Source organism: Egretta garzetta, unplaced genomic scaffold, assembly GCF_000687185.1.
Source record: "Egretta garzetta isolate BGI_Z169 unplaced genomic scaffold, ASM68718v1 scaffold589, whole genome shotgun sequence".
In the NCBI taxonomy this organism is placed as follows: Eukaryota; Metazoa; Chordata; class Aves; order Pelecaniformes; family Ardeidae; genus Egretta; species Egretta garzetta.
Window position 1 is genome coordinate 224,664 of NW_009266282.1, and position 20,636 is coordinate 245,299.

Consider the following 20,636-nt stretch of genomic DNA (forward strand, 5'->3'; position numbering starts at 1 on the left):
GACTTTGTCCAGAGTATCAACCATTCCAGACCAACACACTTTCTCGCCAGTTCTGTGGAGTTAGAGGCAACTAATGTCAAATTCTCTAATGCTATTCCTAAGAGTAACTTATTTGTATTTCCTATTTCAGTTGCTCTAAAGGTTGGAGATGAGGATTGTCTGCTAACTTGTTCTTCTTTTTATTCCTGCAACTTGCTTATAAATCCCAAGGGATTTGTGGAATTGCTCTAGTCTTTATGTATTCCCACAAATCTCTGTCTGATGGTGTGATGTTATCTCATGCAGACTTTGCTGGAGAGAGATGTTTTTGGTCTGTTCTTAAGAATCACGAGACTTGTGTAGAAAGTTAAGTGTTTTCCAAATATTTTTAGGTTTCCATGAACAACCACCTCGAAACTATGTGGCTTTAATAAAAAATTGCTATTAAAACTTCTGCAAAGGATAGCAGATTATTTTTAAGAGTTAGGCATGTTCTCTGTCATTAAAAAAAAAAAAAAAAACCTGCCTTGTGGGCTGCCTGCTGCCCTTCAGGTTGAAGCTGGGTCACAGAATCGCACAGTTTTTTTGGAAGTTTTATGGAGATGTATGTTCAAAGATGAGAACTTTTGTGCTTCTTCCCTGCCCCAGAAAACAAATCTGGCAAAAATGTCAGATAAGGGTTCAGTTCTTTCAAAACACAGGCTAACATGTAGTTAGTGCTCTAAGGAGCCTTTAGGGAGGGGACCAGTTGCTTTGAAATCAAGACTGCAGATAAATTGTGTTGTTTGGGGGAGGAAAAGATCAAAACAAACAAACCGTAAGTAACTCTTCCATGTTAGTAATTTTGTCAGAATCTTTTTCAGAATGAGTCCAGAGCGATCAGCTCTCCTTCTTGGGACAAAAGACATCTGGCATTTGACAGTGCATAAAGCAGCATCCTCAGCCTTTAAGCTGTAATTTTTTGTTACTGTTAATTGAGTGCTAGATGCTGGAACTGGCCATTAGTGTAAGTGATCGATCAGAAGGCAAAATTTGAAGCTTGCTGTTGTCTTATTCCCACTTCTGTAGTCTGTGAGGTTCAGAGTCCAGGTGGGCACAGAAAAATGGATTTGGAGTAACATACTTGAGTACTTGGTAACTTCTTCATAAGGTCTGTGTCAGTTCAGGTGCCTGGACACAGAAAATAAAAAAGCTCTGTTGTACTTGCTGGAGCTTCTAGCAATGACAAAATATGTACAACTGTCTGGGCTTGCAGACTTTTTGTAGGACTAATTGGGTAAAATTCACTTACACAGCGTGTCTTGCATGTTGCGGAACACTAGCTTTGTGTGGTAATGGACAGGTGAAATATGTCATGATAGAAAGCATTGACAAATGTGCATTAGCTTTAAATAAACCACTTTTGATTTCAAGGCAAATGTTACCTGTGTTTTTAAGGTTTTAAGAAGTGATAAACTGAAGAGCTGTAGTTTAGAGGGGACTGTATTTTTTGATGAAGTGGTGTAGCTACAGAGAGCCGTTATTCTTGAGGGGCAAATCAAGTTGTCACTTCAGGAAATGTCTCAATAAATATTAAAGTTAGGAAATACTAACTTTCCACTCTACTCATGGTACCAACTTGGCATTCCTTCAGCAATTTCTTCTAAAAGAACAAACATTTGTTCTGTCCTGTGTTACCTTGAATTTTTTTTTTTCTGGCATATGGAGTTGCCTGTGAAGTGCAGGAGTCACTGTTAGCTACTGCTGGAAACAGGTCAGGGACAGAAAGTTGCCCTCTTTTTCTAGTTTGTGCTGACAGCTGGGCATATGGTACATCTGAGTGCTGGAGTTCTGGTGTTTGTCTCCTGCTGGTACCAAGAAGTTTTCTGGTGGGACTTGTAAGACCAGCTGCCATATGTAGAAACCAGAAGAATCCCAGAATGGCAGGGGTTGGAAGGGACCTCGGGAGATCACCCAGGCCAACCCCCCTGCTCAAGCAGGCTCACCCAGAGCAGGGGGCACAGGACATCGTCCAGGCGGGCTTTGAGTATCTCCAGAGGAGGAGACTCCACAGCCCCCCTGGGCAGCCTGTGCCAGGGCTCGGTCACCCTCAAAGAAGTTCTTCATGTTCAACTGGAACCTCTTCTGCTTCAGTTTGTGCCCATTGCCCCTTGTCCTGTTGCTGGGCACCACTGCGAAGAGTCTGGCTCCGTCCTCATGACTTCCACCCTTAAGATATTTGTTTGTATGAGATCCCTCTCAGCCTTCTCTTCTCCAGGCTAAATAAGCCCAGCTCCCTCAGCCTTTCCTCATAGGGGAGATGCTCCAGTCCCCTCATCTTTGTTGCATTCCTCTGGACTCTCTAGGAGTTCCTAATCTTTCTTGAACTGGGGAGCCCAGAACTGGACACAGTAAACTTCTTTTGGAATGTTCTCTTAACATTTGTTTTGTCATACCTCCCACTGCTTTTGCCTCCTCTCACCTTTTATTTCTTGCAGTCACAGGCTTCACCCTTCCTTTTTTTTTTTTTTTGGTGTGTCTGTACAGAAGGTAGTATGTTATCATGCAGATGTAGGAAACGATGGCTACTATCCCTGCAGACTTGTCAGGAGTATCACCAACTTTCTGAATCTTACTTTCTTTCTTGTTTTTAATACTCTAAACTAATATTATTCTGCTCTCCTACTACAATCATTCTGCTCTGTTTGTTACCCTATAGGTAGGATTTTTGGAGCTAACATCTGCTTGCAGGACACAAATAGTCACGTGGGTGCAGCATTTGACTTGTGCTCCTGGTGAAGTGCAACCCAATGCAGTTTGCACAATGGGTAAGAGGGTCACTGGTCTTTCTTGCCACTTTTGAACAAGCTAGTACAAGGGGTTCAAAGTACAACTGCTTGCCTGTATTTAACATTTTTCAGTCAGAAAGCACCTCATTTAACTTGATGTTAAATGTAGTCTAACACTTGCCAGTGGTGCAGTCCACAGGCCTCTCGTTTAGCCAGCTGCAGCAATACGTGGTAGCATCTGCCTGCTTTGAAAATTTGACTTCATGTCCTTCAAACCTTCTATTCATAAACTAATTAAAATAACAGTATTTTGCTGAGACCAGGTCTTTTTTAGCTGATTTGTTTTTTTAGATGCGTTGTGTCTATATGAGCCTTTTGATCCAATGTAAATTGGGGCTGCTGTATAGAAACAGCATCTCATGTCTCCCGTTCACCAGTACCATTTCTTGCACAGTCGTACAGGGCACATAGAGGGCTCTGATCCAGCTCAACACAAATCAGACTAAAAAGCAGTTTGTCGGGCAGCTCACCCCTTGGCTGTGCTACACAGATGACATGGGTGCTGGCACAGCTGGAGGAAGGGGATGGGATATGATTGCCCCTTCAACAGCAGCCTGTCTTTATTATGGCTGTATACCTCAGTTGCCAGGCTCCCTGGCAGCCTGTAAGCTGATCTAAACCCCTGACTGGCAGTCCTGCCTGTCTGTGCTGAAACTTGTATTTCTGCTGCTGGGTGGCAAGCCTGCTCAGGGAGCTGCTGTGGCTGAGCATGAGCTGCTGTTGTATCTGGGTGGTTCGTCAGGCAGTGTAATGGGGGAAGCACAGCTCGCTGCTGGATTTTTTTTTTTTTTTTTTTTACTTGCTCCCCAGCTAAAGTTGAAATTCTTCTTCAATACTAATTGTTATCCAACAGCGCTATGAGCTCAGGTCACTACATAGGTAGGATTGACTGTTTTCATACAGTCTACAAAACTCAGTAGTAATTTGCAATTCAGTATAACAATAGTTTTTCTGGAGCCATTTAGAAACAATGTGAAATGTTGTTTACGTTATTCTGCTTACCAGAAATGGTCATGAATGTATTGAGGTTGTATGTATGTGGGCATAGATCTGTTTCAAACTTAGTAAGCATGTGGGGAAAAGTTGCCTTGTAGCAACTGAAACTGTCTGTTCATCCTGCTGGTATTGAACTCTGTGTCCTCAAAGGAATAATGACCATCACATCCCAATTGCTTCCTTTTTGTGGTCCGTCAGAGCCTCACGTTCAAGGAGAAGGGGTGTATGCAGAGAGTGGTAGGGAGCCTAACGTGTAGTCCTGAGCTTTACACTTGAACAAATCAAAGCTTGATTTTTATTTATTATAACGTAATCTATTACAAATTACCAGTCATAACAGAAAACCTGTCTGAAGTTCTGAGCTTGCGGGATTGTGTTCTTTTGGAGCTAGTGAGAAGCAGCTGAAGTGTAAAAGCAAGATCTTTGTGATGCACATTTATGAAAAAGATGTTGGAACTCATTAAAAACCCTGGTTCAAACAGGGGGTGAACACCTTTAACTGAAACACTTTTACCTTTTTGCAGGTGTATTTGAATGTTTTGATGATATGATTTTTAATATCGAGTGTATGATGTTGAAATATGTTCTGTAATGCTCCTGTAACCATGAAATACCTCTTGCAGGGTATAACTGACCTTCAGGCATTCTTTCCAAAGGTCACGAGTGTGGCAGTAGGTGTCACAAGTGCTGAGCCACACCATATTGCAGAGGTCGGCTCTGTTAGGTATTTCCTTGGATGTCCTTTTGACAAGTCTTTAATGAATAAGCTAAGCTACGGAAGCGCTTCAGGCTTGCATGTTCACTGAAAAAAAAAAAAAAAAAAAAAAAAAAAAAAAAAAAAAAAAAAAAAAACCAACAACAAAAGAAAAGAAGGGAACAAAAATATCTGTGAAGTACTTGTTTGCTGGAGATATCAGTACTATTTCCAGGTGTCTGGTCATTAGTATTGTATACCTAAAACATTGTTGTTGTGTGTTTTTTTTTTTTCTTAATACTTAAGATTTTAAATAATTTGATTAATCTGGGAAAGGGTGCATACAGAATAAAAGCTGTTCAGCCAGCTTTGTCTGAAAGCATGGTTAAAAAGATTACTGTGGGTGACTATTAAATTTAACCAAAATTTTGGGGTTATTATATGAAATGGCAGAACTTTTAAGAGTGTCTAAGCTGTTGTTTGAGGGTGGGTGTGTGAACTGTAAAATTTAAGGGATATTAAAATTGCTTGAGAGTGTCCTTAGAATTGTTAAGCTGAAAAGCTGGATTGTTTTGAAACATTCATTTAAAATAAACTGTCTTGCAAATTACAGGACAGCATAAACAAAAAGCTGTAACCATGTTTGTTCTTGTTTTGCAGACCGTGAGGACCAATCAATTCTCTGCACGTAAGTGAACGCTTTTTATTTGGGCATTTTTGGAAATCTTTTACCGTGAAAGGTGTCTTCGATACAGCTGCAGTAGTCAAAACTTGGTCTTTAATCCTGACAGGCAGTGACTAATGGTTAAAGATGTAGCATGAAGTGATATTTAATGTGGGGATATATTCTTTCAATACTGTAATTCACCTTACTGAAAGTTTTATAGGCATGTGCCATTTAAGAAATGTACTTTAAAAATGTTGGTCAAGAGATCTGAATCAGAAACAAAAAGCTTTAAAAAATGTATGTCTGTCTGAAATGCCGTGCTGTAGCTACTCAATCAGTAGCCTGAGGGGGACATGAATCAAAAGTTGGTCTAGAACCCTGCTGAGCAGCAGCTTAGCTTTGGATCTGCTTCAAATGGGAGAACTGAACAAGTTGACACTAAGGTTTACTTTTGCTTTCTGTGTGTACCTGAATTTGCCCCAGCCATGAGCAAATTTCTAGCTTCAGCTTAAATTGCTCTGGGCTCTGGAAATGCAATGGTGGGGTAGTCAGAGTACGAATGTGCTTTCGGGCTTATGGCACTACCGAGCTGATCTGTCTTTGGGCTGCTGTTAAAAGGGGTGATCCTGTTTCTGTTACTTTCGCACATAGGCTGTGTGTGTCTGCAGCCTCTTGTGCGAGCACTGGGGGTTGGCAGCCAACATGATAAGCTAGTCCAGGAAGCGAAGCTGGCAGAAAACTGACCTTGCCACAGAACAATGCTTTTCAGCAGTTTACTTCTCTGGGTCTGTGCTCGGTGGGCTCGGAGGAGTACTGGCCTGAAGCAGGAGGTTTGAACATGCCAGAGGGGAACGGCCTCTGTTGGTAGCAGCCTGGGCTTTAGGGTGGTTCATCGGTGTTGTGAAACCACACCTTGGCACCGTTCTGAAACTGCTTGCCAGTTAGCAGTCTTAGGTATAAACTAACAGATTTAATTATCTGAGGGGGAGAGGGAAGATACGGTAGCTTGCATGCCTCTGACTTGGTTGTGCGATCAGTTGACCATACTGTGTGCCAGTGCATACCAGCTGCATTGAGGCCATAGTTTGTGAGGATGCCTGCTTCCTGAAATAGCTTGATGGTTAGATTAATTGCTGGAAAGAGACCTGGGTTCAGTTTCCTTCTTTACATGAACGGATTCAAATCTTCATCTCCTGCTTACTACAAAAGTGCTTTAACTATCAGACTCCATACAAGACTGAAGGTGGATCCTTTCAAGCCATGCTTTTTTGAACTATGGTTACTATGAATACAAGATTCATGGGGCCTAAGGACACAGAAGCAAATGCAGTTCTGTAGCCAAGATAGAAGTTGATCCAGTTAACACAGGCTTGTCTAGGTCTGTGGTTCCTGCTCTTGGTAGGACTTCTGTTTTCATGTGATGACTACTTCATGTGCAATGTACAAAACAGCCCTCAAAACAGGGATGGGATCCCAGAGTGGAAAAAAAAAAGCTTTGTTCTTGTGTGTTTGTGGATGCTTTGACAGTATGTGCTTGCCCCAGGTGAATTTTTTTGAAGTAGCTTCATGCTTTGTGCCTATGCATGAACTTTGTGCTCCTTTACATGGTCAGCTGAGACTGCAAAGGTTGGGATGGCAGTGCTACAGGATTTAGTGAACATCTGGTTGTTCACTTGCAAATTAGAAAGCCTTTAAGCTCTCTTGCCTTCAATTTTGTTATTACCTCAGCTGTAAGGTTACTGTAAGCTTTTGATCCTTCTGTACTGAACAGACAATTGAACCCTGGTTTACATCAGGTACAGCACACTTCAGCACAAAATATCTGGATCTTGTGACAGGTTCCACGTCTTGGCTAGGCAGTTGATAAGCTGCTTGCTGTATACCCGTTTGCAGAGAAAAGCTTGCTTCCAGCAGGGTGAGGGGTGGGGAATGGGCACACGTCCTTACAGTCAGGCCCTGAGAGGATGTGACCATAACCAGTACTGAAGTTTGGAGCTGCTGGGGACTGCTCTGAGTGCAGTCCTAATAGTAAGATCCTCAGAGATGGCCCTGAGGATATCTTTTCTGTTCGACATGTAAAATGTTTGGTGACAAACCTACTACTCCGTGTAAAATTTCAGAAGCTGGTGCTAAGTGAACTATACATCTCCGAAGTATTTCAACACTGTCCTGGAATCATACTGCAAAACTAAGTATTGAGACTATTAGTACCATGATGCTGGACAGGTTTTGCTGCCTTTGCAGTGTCTTGGTTGTACCTGTGTTAAAGGCTACACTTAACAGAAGTGTTGCAGAATCTTAATAAAGCTGAGTTTCTGAGCAACAGTTTCCAGGCTCTGTTGGCTGTCTTGCTGCTTTAACTTGCATTTCTTACTGAAGTACTTACACAGCAGCATAAAGAAAAACAAGGTTGAAAAGACCAATGTCACCAAACAAGGTTTACAAGGAAACATGAATTTCCTCAGTAATGTGGACAGATCTGTGGCCTCAGAATTATGAAGGGTAAGACATATTATCTCCAAACTGGATGTGCAGGACCAAAGACCATCCGGTCTAGGTCTTACCTTTTGAGAATATGAACACTCATGATGTGATAGATGCTGGGATTCAAGGTGTTTGTGTCACAGAATCACACAATCACAGAATGGCAAGGGCTGGTAGGGACCTGGGGAGATCATCTAGTCCAACCCTCCTGCTAAAGCAGGTTCACCTAGACCATGTTACACAGGACTTCGTCCAGGCAGGCTTTGAATATCTCCAGAGAAGGAGACTCCACAACCCCCCTGGGCAGCCTGTTCCAGTGCTCTGTCACCCTCAGAGTAAAGAAGTTTTTCCTCCTATTCAACTGAAACCTCTTATGTTTCAGTTTGTACCTATTGCCCCTTGTCCTGTCACTGGGCACCACTGCAAAGAGTCTGGCTCTGTCCTCATGACATTTACCCTTAAAATATTTGTATGTGTTGATGAGGTCCCCTCTCAGTCTTCTCTTCTTCAGGCTAAACAAGCCCAACTCTCTCAGCCTTTCCTCATAGGGTAGATGGTCTGGTCCCTTTAGCATCCTTGTTGCTCTCCTCTGAACTCTTTCTAGGAGTTCCTCATCCTTCTTGAACCAGGGAGCCCGGAACTGGACACAGTGCTCCAGGTGGGGTCTCACCAGGGCAGAGTAGAGAGGGAGGACAACCTCCCACGACCTGCTGGCCACATTCCTTTTAATGCACCCCAGGATACCATTGGCCTTCTTGGCACACTGCTGGCTCATGGTCAGCTTGTCATCCACCAGGACTCCCAGGTCCATCTCAGCAGAGCTGCTTTCTAGCCTGTACTGGTGTATGGGGTTCAACCTCCACAGGTGCAGTCATCTTGAAGTTGACTGCCAAAGTTCCATGATAGCCCAGGACACCTTGTTAACACTGTCCAACCATCAGCATTGTTTAGATGCTGACTACAAAAAAGGATAGTAAGGGTTAGCAGGCTGCTGTTCAGGCTAATAAACACTACTTTTCAAATAGGTTTGTCTTAGGTGGCTTTTCAGCTCTGTATCCAATTCAGAGAAGTGCTATCAAAACCATTTGTATTCCCCTACATGCATCTTTTGAACAAACACAGTCTACATACAGCTGCCCACTGCGATACTGTCCCTACTGTGGTTTCCCCCGTGGGCTTCATGGGAGAGCTGTATTCTTTTGTCAGGTTTGCATTATAAACTCAGTACTTGACATCTGGCTGGCTGGGATGTTAAATCCTCTTCATGAATGGGACAAGGCCATGGCAAACTTCCTTGTGTAGCAGGCTAGGAGGAGGTCTTGTGTTTTGATCAAGAGTGGGCTGGTGTCCAGGATTTCTATTACATTGCTGATTCTGTGGTGAAGAGGTAAACTTTATGTGCTTCCCTTCCATGCCACTGGTTTTACAGGTCTTAGACTAAAGCAGGAATAAAGAAGGTAATAAGGTAGAAGGAGCGTGTCTTAACCGCACCGGAGGTGGTTTCAGAAACTCCTTTGGCAGCTCATAAAAGGCTTGAGACATCTTCTCATCTGAAACTTGTCTCACAGCCTGGATCACCTGATTGACCCTGATCTTTAGTAGAGCTGAAAGTCTTCAGAGTACTCTTTCCTTTCTCCAGGAAGAGTGGCTCAAGCTAGCTAGTGAGGAAGAAAACATCCGTTGCCTTGTGCACTAGATGAGTGGACAGTTGTGGTGTGCCTGCCATTCTCCTGTCTCCAACTGCCTTGACCCTAATTGTCTTTATGTACATCTCCAGATGTACATACACCATTGCTTGATGAAGGGCTGTCTGGTTAGCATCTTCACCTATTTCTCCCTGCCTCTAGTTGATCAAGTGTCCTGGGTTTTTACCTTCTGTGGCCTTTAGAGTAGGGGGCCAGGTCAGCGCTCAAGTAATAGTGTTTGAATGGCACCTTAGATGTCACAGAATGGCCCTGGATCCGGGCCCCTTCTTGACAGCCAGGAGCACTGTTCTCAAGGGCATTCTTAAGTGTAAGACTTGTGCTGTTTCAAGCCTTTGGGTTTGGCTTCAGATCCTCTTCAAAGACTGTCTCTGTGCTTTTTCCAGATGCCTTCCTTTAGATGCCTTTCTAACTCCGTGAATGTCCAATCTGTTCATATTACCTTGGAAAACCTTTACACTCTCTTGTCTTCAATCTTGTTATTACTTCACCTGCAAGATGACCTTAAGGTTTTGATCCTTCTGGACTCAATAGACAACTGCATCCTGATTTATATCTGGTATGCATGATATTTTTTTACCCTAGGTGTAGAAGTATGTATCTAAAGTCTGGGGTTGAGGCAGTTTCACTGTCTCCACCTGTCCAGCTCTGAAAGGACTGCAGTTACCTTCACGCAGTCACTATTCTAGTAACCTAGCTGTGTCCAGACATGTCATGAAACTGCAAGGGTGTTATTTAGTGTATTTTCTAACATCGTTAAACCACTTTTGTAGCTACATTAAAGAATTTCTTATCTCTGATATTATGGAGACACTTGGAGATTTGTTCATACTTTGCCTCAGGAGTAACAGTGCCCAATGATCCAGGTTGGCTTACCATTTGGTAGAGGGTAGTTGTTGTTTGCGTGACAGGACAGTACGCAGGCACAGGCACTATACCTGTTGAGAGAAGGTGCATGCAGGTGGAACTTGATGAGGCACACACTTTGAGAATTATCTTAATTTTTTTTTCCCCTCAGAGAATTGTGCTGAAGAATAACCTGTATTCCATTGAAATGCTTCAGATAAATGTCTCTATCTTAATGCACTGTGGAGTGGGCTAGCCTGATGAATGGTTCTCCATGCACGCCTCTCATCTCATTATTTGGAAGGTAGTGGGATTACTCGGAGGTTTCCCTGTCTCGAATTCATCACCTGCTAATGTTCCATGAAGAGTTTGGAGTCTGACGTGCCCTAAAGCTGAGGAGTTTTGCATAAACGAACGATCTTAAAGTTCATAATACTTCTTCAAAGTTGAATTTAATACTGGGAGGGGAAGAGAAACCCCACTGCTGTGTTCTCAGGATGCTTGTCTCAGCAGACTCTCTTGTCCTTCACCTAACATGGAAGCTGGTTCTTCAGGAGGGTATTTATTTGTTTCATTGGGTTCCCTCCCATTTCCCCCAACCACGTCTGTTCCTGTAAATTGGTTAGTACTTGAGTCCTAGGGACAGAGTTTGTAGGAGAAACTTTTTGATGAAATTACTTATTACAGAGAGGCTTTTCTCAGAGTGAACCAAAAGTCATTTTCCTTATGTCCAGAAGGACTCTTATCCGATCTATGGTATTTCCCTGATTTCCTCAGGTAGTAGTGATGTGATTTATTATGCACACTTTGGCTTTTCAGCAACTGAAAAACCCAAATATGTGCCCGGACGCATACACCTGCAGTTCCTGAATCCATCGGACAATTTACTGACATTGGTGAAAGCCAGATTATTGCCTGATTAATGATGAGATGAAAAGAGCTGAGTGAACAGTAATGGTGATAACTTCTTTTTAGCTTTGAAGTTGGATGCTTTAATCTTGGGATGCTAACCACGAACAAATTGTTGGTAAGGTTGCTGGAGCTCTCTGCTTTGTATTTTAATTCATCGAGCTTTCAAATAAAAAGCAAACAGGCCACCCCCAAAACCATCACTTGTCTGGGAAGCTAGGTTTAACTACCAGCTCATCACTCCCCCTTGCTTGGAGTACAAATGATAGTTTGTTTAGGAACTTCTGCCTGTAAATTCTTAGTTTGCTGAAAAGAAAGGAGAATATATGTAGTTCCAGCAACTTCATGTTCCTGCTGGCTTCTGAGTACGTTATCAGCCTGCATTAACCCAGTATCCATAAGAAATCAAGTACGGCAAAGCGGCGCTAACTTTGCAATGTGTGTATACCTCACTGTATGGGGTTTTTTTTTTTGCTTCTCTAAGATGTGAAGTTGCAATGAACAGCTTTGCAGGCTTTATTTTTTCTTTGAGAAGTGGCAGCTGCTGACGTTTTGCTAAGTTTTGTTGTTTCTCTTTGACTACTGCTGTCTGTTAAATGGGCACGCCAGGCTGTTGGAGGCTGGTGACCAAGATGACATTTTTGTTGTGGTATACTTGGAATTCGAGAAATATTCAAACCTTTCCTGGCTTTGTTGTCTTTAGCTGCAAGGCGACTTTTGGAAAGTCAAATATGAAAATGTGCTACCCTGCACTTTTTTTTTAAGCTAGTATATTCTAAATTGGAGAATCCTATCACAAGGTTATGGTATTCTCAAAACTCAGACTGGGCTTGATAAACAGTTATTTAGCAGATGCTTGCAGCCCTAGAAGGGTATCTAATCTGAATTGGCTTCAGTAGGAGTGGTGGTGTGTGGAAGGAATAGAGGCTGCTTATTAAAGGACAACAGCAGCAAATACCAAGCATTTTTGTATACAACCTCTGGCTAGAGTCCAGCTTGTAACATTCCCTGAACAACTGGTGTTGAGATGATGCGAAGCATCTAGAGAGAAATGAGGGAGCTGTAAAGCAGCCTTGTAAATAGTAAAGCCAATTAGTGCCTCTTCTGTGCTAGTCCAAACTATCAGTTATATATCCTTGTTTCAGAAAATTAGCCAAGTGATTAAGACATCCTTTTAATTACAGGTCTTGACTGTAAATATCTCTTAATTTGTAACTGGCAGAAGATGTGCTCACTTGTGTCTGAGAATAAGCGTCTCTTCTGTTCTTAGCAACTGCTGTTGCAAGGAGGACAAAAGACCATTGTTGGGCTCTTACTTACGCAGTTACTTTCTCCTGCAAACAATTTAAGTGCGTACTTTCATGTTTTGGTGCCTTATGGAAGTGGCTGCTTTGTAAGAAAGGAGGAGTTGCTGGCTGCAGGACTTGTGAGCAGCAGGTTGGGGTTCCTGCGTCTTGTGAAACTGGGCATCGAGGAGAACTTGCCTGGGTGCCGAGGTGGTGGGGCCGCTTCTTGGCAGAAGAACCTTCTGCTTCCAGGCAACTCATCCCAGGCCTTGTTGCTGATCAGGAATAGATAGAAATAGACAGAAACTCTGAGGGCAGGGGAAAGGTTTGGGTGATCCAGCCTCCTAGCATGGAAAATACTGGCTTTTTTGGTTTGTTTTTTTGTAATTTAAATCACAGAGAAGATGTGTAATGGGATAGATGACACTAGCGGCATCTGACCATCCTAGTATATTCCAAATGCTCATCTTCACAAGTATTGTTAGTTTGCAGTAGGGACTTTGCACACAGGTAGCAAAATGAAGGAAGGTCTGTCTTTTTGAATTTCAGAACTTTCTTTGTACAAGTTTTTGTGTCCTTCTGTCTTAAGTGACTCATGGTGCTACGCTTTGTGCATGCTACATAGACCCTGCTCTGCTAGTGAAAATAATGGCTACAAGGGTGCCAGTCCTTGCAGTGGGACTTCAGTAAGCAACTTTTAAACTAATTTGACTTCCCTGAAATCCAGAAACTCATTTGCCAATTCAAGAAGAGGTGGTGTTCCCTTGTGCCATGCTGAACGCTAGAACTCTCACAAGAAGATACACAGATACTTCAAACCTGCTTGATAATAGAAAAGCAACTCACTGCTGTTCTCCTTTGGAGCGGCTCTTTCCCAGGCAGACAGGATAGCTGCTGCTGTAAGTGGGCTGTATGGGAGGAGCAGGCTGATCTCCTGAAGTCCCAAGATCATCTTCCATTCCTGGTTGTTCCCTGTTTGCTCTGTGACCTGCGAGTTATCTGCCACTATGTTTGTTTTGCCTGTTTTCTAGATAGCAAGCTATTCAGTGGAGGAAGTGCCTTTTACTTTCTGTGCAGAATTTGAGCTCAAGTTGCTCTTGGAAAAAAAAAATTGCAGCTGGTTGAGAAGTCAGTCACTAATTTTTGCTAACCAAATTGTAGCTGAGATAAATTTGCCTGAAGAGTACTTTCCTTTATTGAAAATGACACTGTAGCTTTACATGCAATGAATTTTAAACCATGTAAATACTTAAAAGTGCTCATGCTAGCTAAGCTTTTCCTATTTTAAATGTGCTTGAGGCCGCTTCAAAGCAGCAGCTTTGCTGCTCCAGGGAAAAGCACTTTAACTCTAGATACTGCATAAATTTACCAGTGACTGTCAGATTTTCTTTGACCTGTCTCTGTAATGTAGATTGTAAGGGAGAGATCCTTCAGGTAACCGATGGAGTAACCTCATACCTCCAATTTGAGATTACTGCTAAAAATGGCTTGTTTACCTGGATGCACTGGTTGACGTGGCCTGTGGCTTGAGTTGATCGAGCATTTCACCTCTTGTCTCATAAGATTCTGTTTCAACTAGTAGTGGAATTGAGACTGAAATAAAGGGGGTGAAATTATGACCCTACTGAAGTCATTAGCAATGCTGCTGTTGACTCAAGCAAGGCTAGGACCTCAGCCAAGGTTTTTTAGTTGTTTAATTTATGGTAACATATTAATTGAGTTGTATTAAAACACGGTTTTGAAAAAGTTAATCTTTAGCTTTGTGATACCATCTCTATTCCATAAATATTGTACATAGTGTTACTAAAAGTTTACCTTTTTTGGGTAGGTTGATAGAGGTAGAAGATTTTAATTTATTTTTATAATCCATGTGTTTTCACTCCTGGGAAAGAACTAAAGTATGCAGATGTCATTATTTCTATAAATGAAAGGGACTTTATCCTAAATCTTCTAATTCTTTTATAGTATATGGCAGCAGAGCTATCTAACGCTGTATCCTGCAGGAAATATTTGGCATACTTGTAAGCTCCAGGGAGAGGAGAAGTAGGATGATAACATCCATTAGTGTTGCTTTTGAATGAGAACTTGCATAAAGACTTTCTCTTAAAAAAAAAAAAAAAAAAAAAAACAAAAAACCACCAAAACCAAAAAAACCCCCACAAAACCCACTACTAGACTTAAAGGCTTTTTTAGCAAAAGGAATGTATTGCAAGCTTTTGACCTTCCTGTGCTCTAAAGCGTTACTGGTGTGTACACTGGCAAAGCTTGTTGATCAGTGGACTCTTCTGAAACTGTGTGCTGCCTTTTTAGAAAGTTGACATCTGGACTGTATTTATTATACTATTTTTCTCTTAGCTGGATGTGTCAGAGTAGATTTTCCTCCTTTAACATTTAATAAACTTTGTTTCTGTAATTTGACAGAAAAGATTATTTATCTAGTTTTAAAGGCACAGCAAATAATGTGTTCCCAACCTCTGATGACAATGAGAACAAATTGAACTTTTTTAAAATGTAAATGTGTATTTTGCTGTACTTTTCTTACTTCTCTTACCTGCTGGAATAGTTTTAGCATTAAGCATATTTAAATACACATCTAGAAACAGGCAAGACTGCTTTTATTATTGCTTATAGTCATGAATTATGTTAATGTAAACACTGCAGTAACAGGGCAACTAGAAGTAAAGACTTGGGAAACAAGAATTGGCATCTGAGGTCTTTTTTTCTGCTTATCAGTCTTCACATTTGTCTTGTACGTGGTGACTTGGCTGGGTAGAAATGGGATTTTTTTCATTAAGAGTCAAAGTGTGTTGTTCCCCTTGTAGCAGTCTCAAAGTACACCCAGTTTGTGTTGCGTATTGATGGTATCTTGGCAAAAAGGAAACCCAGTTATCCATTAGATAATTCTCAGAGTAATCTTTGTAACCAGCTCTTCAGGTACTACCTTCCAAGCTTTTTCATGCAAGGAGCAAAGCTAGCATAGTCAACAAGTTTGAAGGGAGCTACCCTCTCTGTCTCTGGAAAGGTTTGGGTAATTGAGTACAGTGACTTCTAATCTTTCATATTCTGTATTTTTTCCAACGAAGTTTGTCTTGTGAGGAAAAATGGAACAAAAATGGTTTTAGACAGGTTGATGTGGTTGCTTCCAAGAAGCAGATGCCATCGATAAAATCAGGTACCTTGGTTAACCCCTCTAGTACTGCAGGCTGCGATTTGGTAACTGGGCCTGTGATAAATATCCCATAGGTTGTTTGCAGAATGGTTTTGTTCAGTGTTTTCAGTTAAGAATTTTCTCCCTCAAAACCTAGGGGCTGATACTGTTCTGTCAGGTCAAATGGATGAGCCGTACACCTGAAGCTCATACCTAGCTTGTGTAGGCTACTCTGCCGTGATGAGTTTGTGAAGCTGCCATGAGTGAGCTTCTTCAGTCCCCAGTACTTCTTGCTCGTGGGTGGAGAAGTGCACATACTCCCATCTCTTAGCAAGGGGTCACCTCTGCTAGTGCAGTTGTCCTGTGGGGTTTCCATGATTAAAGAGGACTGGAAGGTAAGAAGAAATGAGATTGTGTCTGTTCTCCTTGAAAATCTGAGGTAACATCCCTCCTGTATATGCAAAGTTGAAATTTCAAGTGCTTTATTCTCTCATTTTTGCAGATGTTAAGTATAATGTGAGGACAGGGATGCTTCTGAGCTGTCTATCTGATCAAGTAGTGCAGGTCTGAAGGTATTAAATACCTAAGTAAATGCAAACGAGCTACAAAACTGGGGTACACAGCATGGTGGAGGAAGATATTTATGAAGACTGCAAAAGATTGTGCCTAAATTCCCCCCTGGTAAATGAACATTTCCATTATAAGTATCTTAGCTGAGAAATATGCAAGCACACAAAATGTGTACTTGTCATTCTTAAAGTAGCTGGCTTCCAAACTTTAATTCCTGAACAACTGTTGAATGGCAGGAGCACTTCCACTCTTTCAATGCAAATCCGCATAATAAAATCCTTATCTTCACACACTTCCAAGTTGCTAGTGGCAGGCACTGTCTCACTTGAAATGGGATCTTTCTTCAGTAATTTACTGCCATTGAATCATGGCTGAGTTAGACCTCATCATCCCTTTGTGTGGGTTATCTGAAGACCGGACCTAGGTTTAAGAAAAAAAAGAGCTGCAGTAACATCATTTGTGATTGCTGTGATGTGAACTTGGTCACATTTCCTGCCTAGAATATCCCATATGTAAACCTTGCAATAAATTCTGTTTAAACATGTTCTGCTTTAAATCTGCCTCTGTCTTAAAAACGAAATGTGCATTTGCTATCTTCATTGGTAAGTGTACTGTACCACTTTGCACTCATAAATTAATTTCTTAATGAATTCATGTAGCCTCATGGCCATAAATATATTTTCAAACTAGCTAAGAGTCTGCAATAAGCAGTGCAAAGAATCTTGTTTAAAATGTGCTTTACTGTACTTTGAAACTGGCTTCTACAGAGACTGAATGTTTCCATAAACTTGGTAATCCTCATAACCAGCTCCTGGAATGTAAAATATATTAAAATGATGCTAAATATAAAAGTGTGTGTGTGTGTATATAATGATTTTTTAAAAATGTATCTGCACTCTGAAAAATTCTGTTTCTGTCCTTATGATCAAGGCAGAGGACAAGTCTATTTCTTGTTACTTAAGGTAACAAAGGAATTCAGACATATGGTCAAAAGCTTTTAATCAAACTGATGTTATGCATTGTATCAACATCTTAATGCTAAGGAGATCTTTAGGATGAAGAAAGTATTTCAGACAAATACCTTGTAGTTCCCTGCAACGTCAGTGCTTTTGGTTTTAGACTGTTAATGAAGGTCTGTTGTGTAGTCAAAGCCATAAATGGAATGAAATGAGGTTGCTATAAACAAAAGATTGATAAGTTGTTGAAAACTAATTTTGAGGAAAATGTCTGAAATGTTTTGCAGAGGTGAATCTGGTGCCGGGAAGACTGAAAACACTAAGAAGGTTATTCAATACCTTGCTCATGTTGCTTCCTCCCATAAAGGAAGAAAGGACCATAATATTCCTGTAAGTTGGGATATTTTCTCACTTGTTTTTTGCTCGTTTTGAAAACTACCATCTTTGCATTAAAAAACCCACAACTTTTTCTTAAAGATAAGCTGTAATGTAATACTCATAACTTTGTCTCAACCATTATTTTCTCTTTAGTGGCTGAAATGAGCAGTTATGTCAAAATTGCCAGTTAATGTTAGCTGTTTAATTGCTGTTGTGAAATTAAAGGCAAACACTGCAACTAGCAACAGTATCAAAGCTTTCTGATGCAGTAGACCCCAGTTTTCAAAAAAAAAAAAAAAATGTAGTTAACTTGGGCAATTCTTAGTGAATTTAGTTCTCACTAGATGCAGGTTTTGTGAACAAGCTTTCTGTTCTTTCAAAGATTAACTTGTAGGTGGGAAAAACCATGAAGCTTAAAACCTGCTGTAGGCTTGCTATATCCAGAAGTCAGCAGTTAATAAAAAGCTCAGATCTTACTATGTTACAAACAAGAGTATACGCTTTTATGTCGGAGATCTTGGTTTTTTTGGTAACTTGTCACTCACTCTGATTTATGTAGAACTTTCTTCAGATTTACTGCCAGACTTAAGAATTTGCGCTGAATTTTTAGCAATTCTTGGCTTTAAAAAATATGAATGTGTTTGAATATCTGCTGCTATGAGCACTTGGATAGTAAATTCAGCTTTGCTACAGGCAAGTGGCTTGCTGTAATCAATACTGGCACATGCCTGCTTTTCCCCGGTAGTACCACAAGTGTGTCTGGTGGTCGGAAGCTTTCAGACTGTATCATCTGACTTGGCAGCAACAATTTCTGTGATTTCTAATGCATGGCACTTAACATTAGGACATTCTTGAACATGTCAAGACTCAAATTCCATGAAAAATAGGAGATGAGTTTTGAACAATCTGTGAAGAAAAGAAAGGCAAGCATTTGAAGTGGGAGAGAAGGAAAGATTACTCTGCAGGTAGACTTGGAGAAATCTACTTAAGCATATGGGGAAACTCGAATCTTTGCTCTAATCAAGAGCAAATAATGTGGCCCTGTGCGCTGATGCTTACTCAAACTGTTGCTGGCTTATTGCGCAGAAAAGATCAAAATTAGTCTTAAGCATTTATTGTGCAGTCTGAGTGTGCTGCAGGTTGTGTCCACATCAGTTACAGGCCTTAAAGGGAAGTTTCTTATGGTTGGAGTGTCAGCAGCTTTAGGTGTGTGTCCATGGCATTGTCTGGTGTGTTGGAAGAATATGTGGCTCAGGGGAATGTTGTTTAGAACATGATCCGGCAGACTTGGTTTTCCGTGTAGGTTTTGATTTATCAGTATTCTTGGCTTTACCACTGTGCAGCTTTGAACAAAACCAGCAGTTTTTCTTTTTTCAGTTTCTACAGGAGTAAAATTGCCTACAGCTTTTTTTGGGGGAGAAGGGAATTATACAGGGTTTGTACCAAGTACTTCTAAATATACTATTGACAGCTTGGAATATCTCAGGTTGAAAGAGACTTGTGGAAAGCTCTTGTCCAGCCTTCTTTCAAAACGTGACTTCCTTCAAAGTTAGATTACATTGCCTAAGACCTTGTAAAGCTCAGCTTTGAAAATCTTGAGGAATGGAGCTTGTGCAAACTCTTTGCGAACCTATTCCAGTGCTTAATCACATGAAGACCTATTTTTGATTGTTTAAAAAGTGCTCCATGTTTGTTTGGCCTTTCTCATGGTGTGTTTCCACGAGCACTTCACACAGTACCTCTGCTAAAAGTAGTACCACTTTTTCAGCTTTGTCGTCGTGACAATTCCTGTGGCTTGGAGGCTGATGCAGGCTCAAACTAGTTGTCTTAAAGTGCATCTGGCTTTAAACGAAACAAATCCTATGTTGTTTGTGTGGCTGCATGACTAGTATGAAGTGAAGGCACAGAAAAGAAAGGAGAAAGCTGGGGTGAAAAACATCAGTGAAAGGAAGGATGAGTTGCCCTTTTTGATGCGGTGTTGGCTAATTCCATTTAAATCACTGGTCAGGCTGCAACTTAATTCTCTACTTAGCAGTGTGATCAAATGGGATGGTGATGTTAATCTCAAATGAGTTTTGAAGATGGCTGTTGTAATCAGCTGCTTCATGAACCATCAGGGACTGTCATGATGAAGACTGGAGAAAGTATTTATTCTTGGTAACACATAGTTTAGGCATGGTAAAAAGTATAGGGTAGTGTCCTGAATAAAAGTTTGATACTTTGATTGTGCACTTCATTCAGTGCAGTACCATAGTAAGCACTGGATTAAGCACTGTTTATGAAAAATGCAGAATGTTGGTGTAACCGAAACAGTTTTGAAATTACAAATGAGTGTCCCTTGTTCTGTAGCAATTAATTTTTATTTATATATTGCAGACAAAGAATGTCTAACCTACTCACCTATCACTCAAAAGCTAGGAAGTGTCATAATTGGGTTTATATATGCAGCCCTAATTTGTTCCTGTTTACATATTCATTAGAAAACTGTAGAGGGCTGGTGGTGATCCATAGTGTACCCATCTGTACAACCTTTGTGTTATCCTGTGCACAGAGAAGATGCTAAATAAGGCTTGTTAAACAGACTGCGAGTCACGGGTTTATTTTTATCCATCCCATTACAAATAATTATCAGTGACATGCATATTACTGAGACTGTTCTGAATGCTGCAAGGATTTTTTTTTTTTATGAAGCAATTTGTATGCTAACAAATCTTCCCCATGCTGTTCTGAAGGCTAGGGTTAACTTTGTTTTGCCTGAAAGAGTGCTGCACGAATATTACAAAGAAGTGTAGCCCCCGGTTTGACACCTCAGGCCCTGGCCAGAGCAGCGCTGATGTTCTGCTATGCCATGGGTGCTCACCAAGTGTATTCTCCAGCGCTGATTAGGAAATGCTCTGCTTATGCGAGGAGCATCACGTAGGAGCTCTGCCCATCCCTTGGGCATCCTCATCACATCTGGCTTTCAGTTGCTTGTCCATGAGGCTTTTCTTTCCCAACAGCCCTCTTTCCTAACAGCTAGTGACTGCGCGCCCATGGATGAGTCCTGTGTAGCCCTTGGCACGTCATCTTCAGACAGGAGTCCCGTGGGAACTCGAGTCAATAGCACATTTTAACCACAGAGGGTGGAATTACAGTGCTCAGCAACCTTAATACTAGCATTTCCTAATTTTTGAGTGGTTTGAATCTGTAGCC

The 20,636-nt window shown here is 41.2% G+C and overlaps 1 protein-coding gene across 1 annotated transcript in view; it reads left to right on the plus strand.

The window, feature by feature from the left end:
- Positions 1-20,636, plus strand: part of MYH10 (myosin heavy chain 10) — a 102,065-nt gene that overhangs the window by 30,078 nt on the left and 51,351 nt on the right. The window contains 2 exon segments of the mRNA XM_009647238.2: positions 5,158-5,185; positions 17,354-17,456. Coding sequence (XP_009645533.1) covers positions 5,158-5,185; positions 17,354-17,456 — 131 coding nt within the window.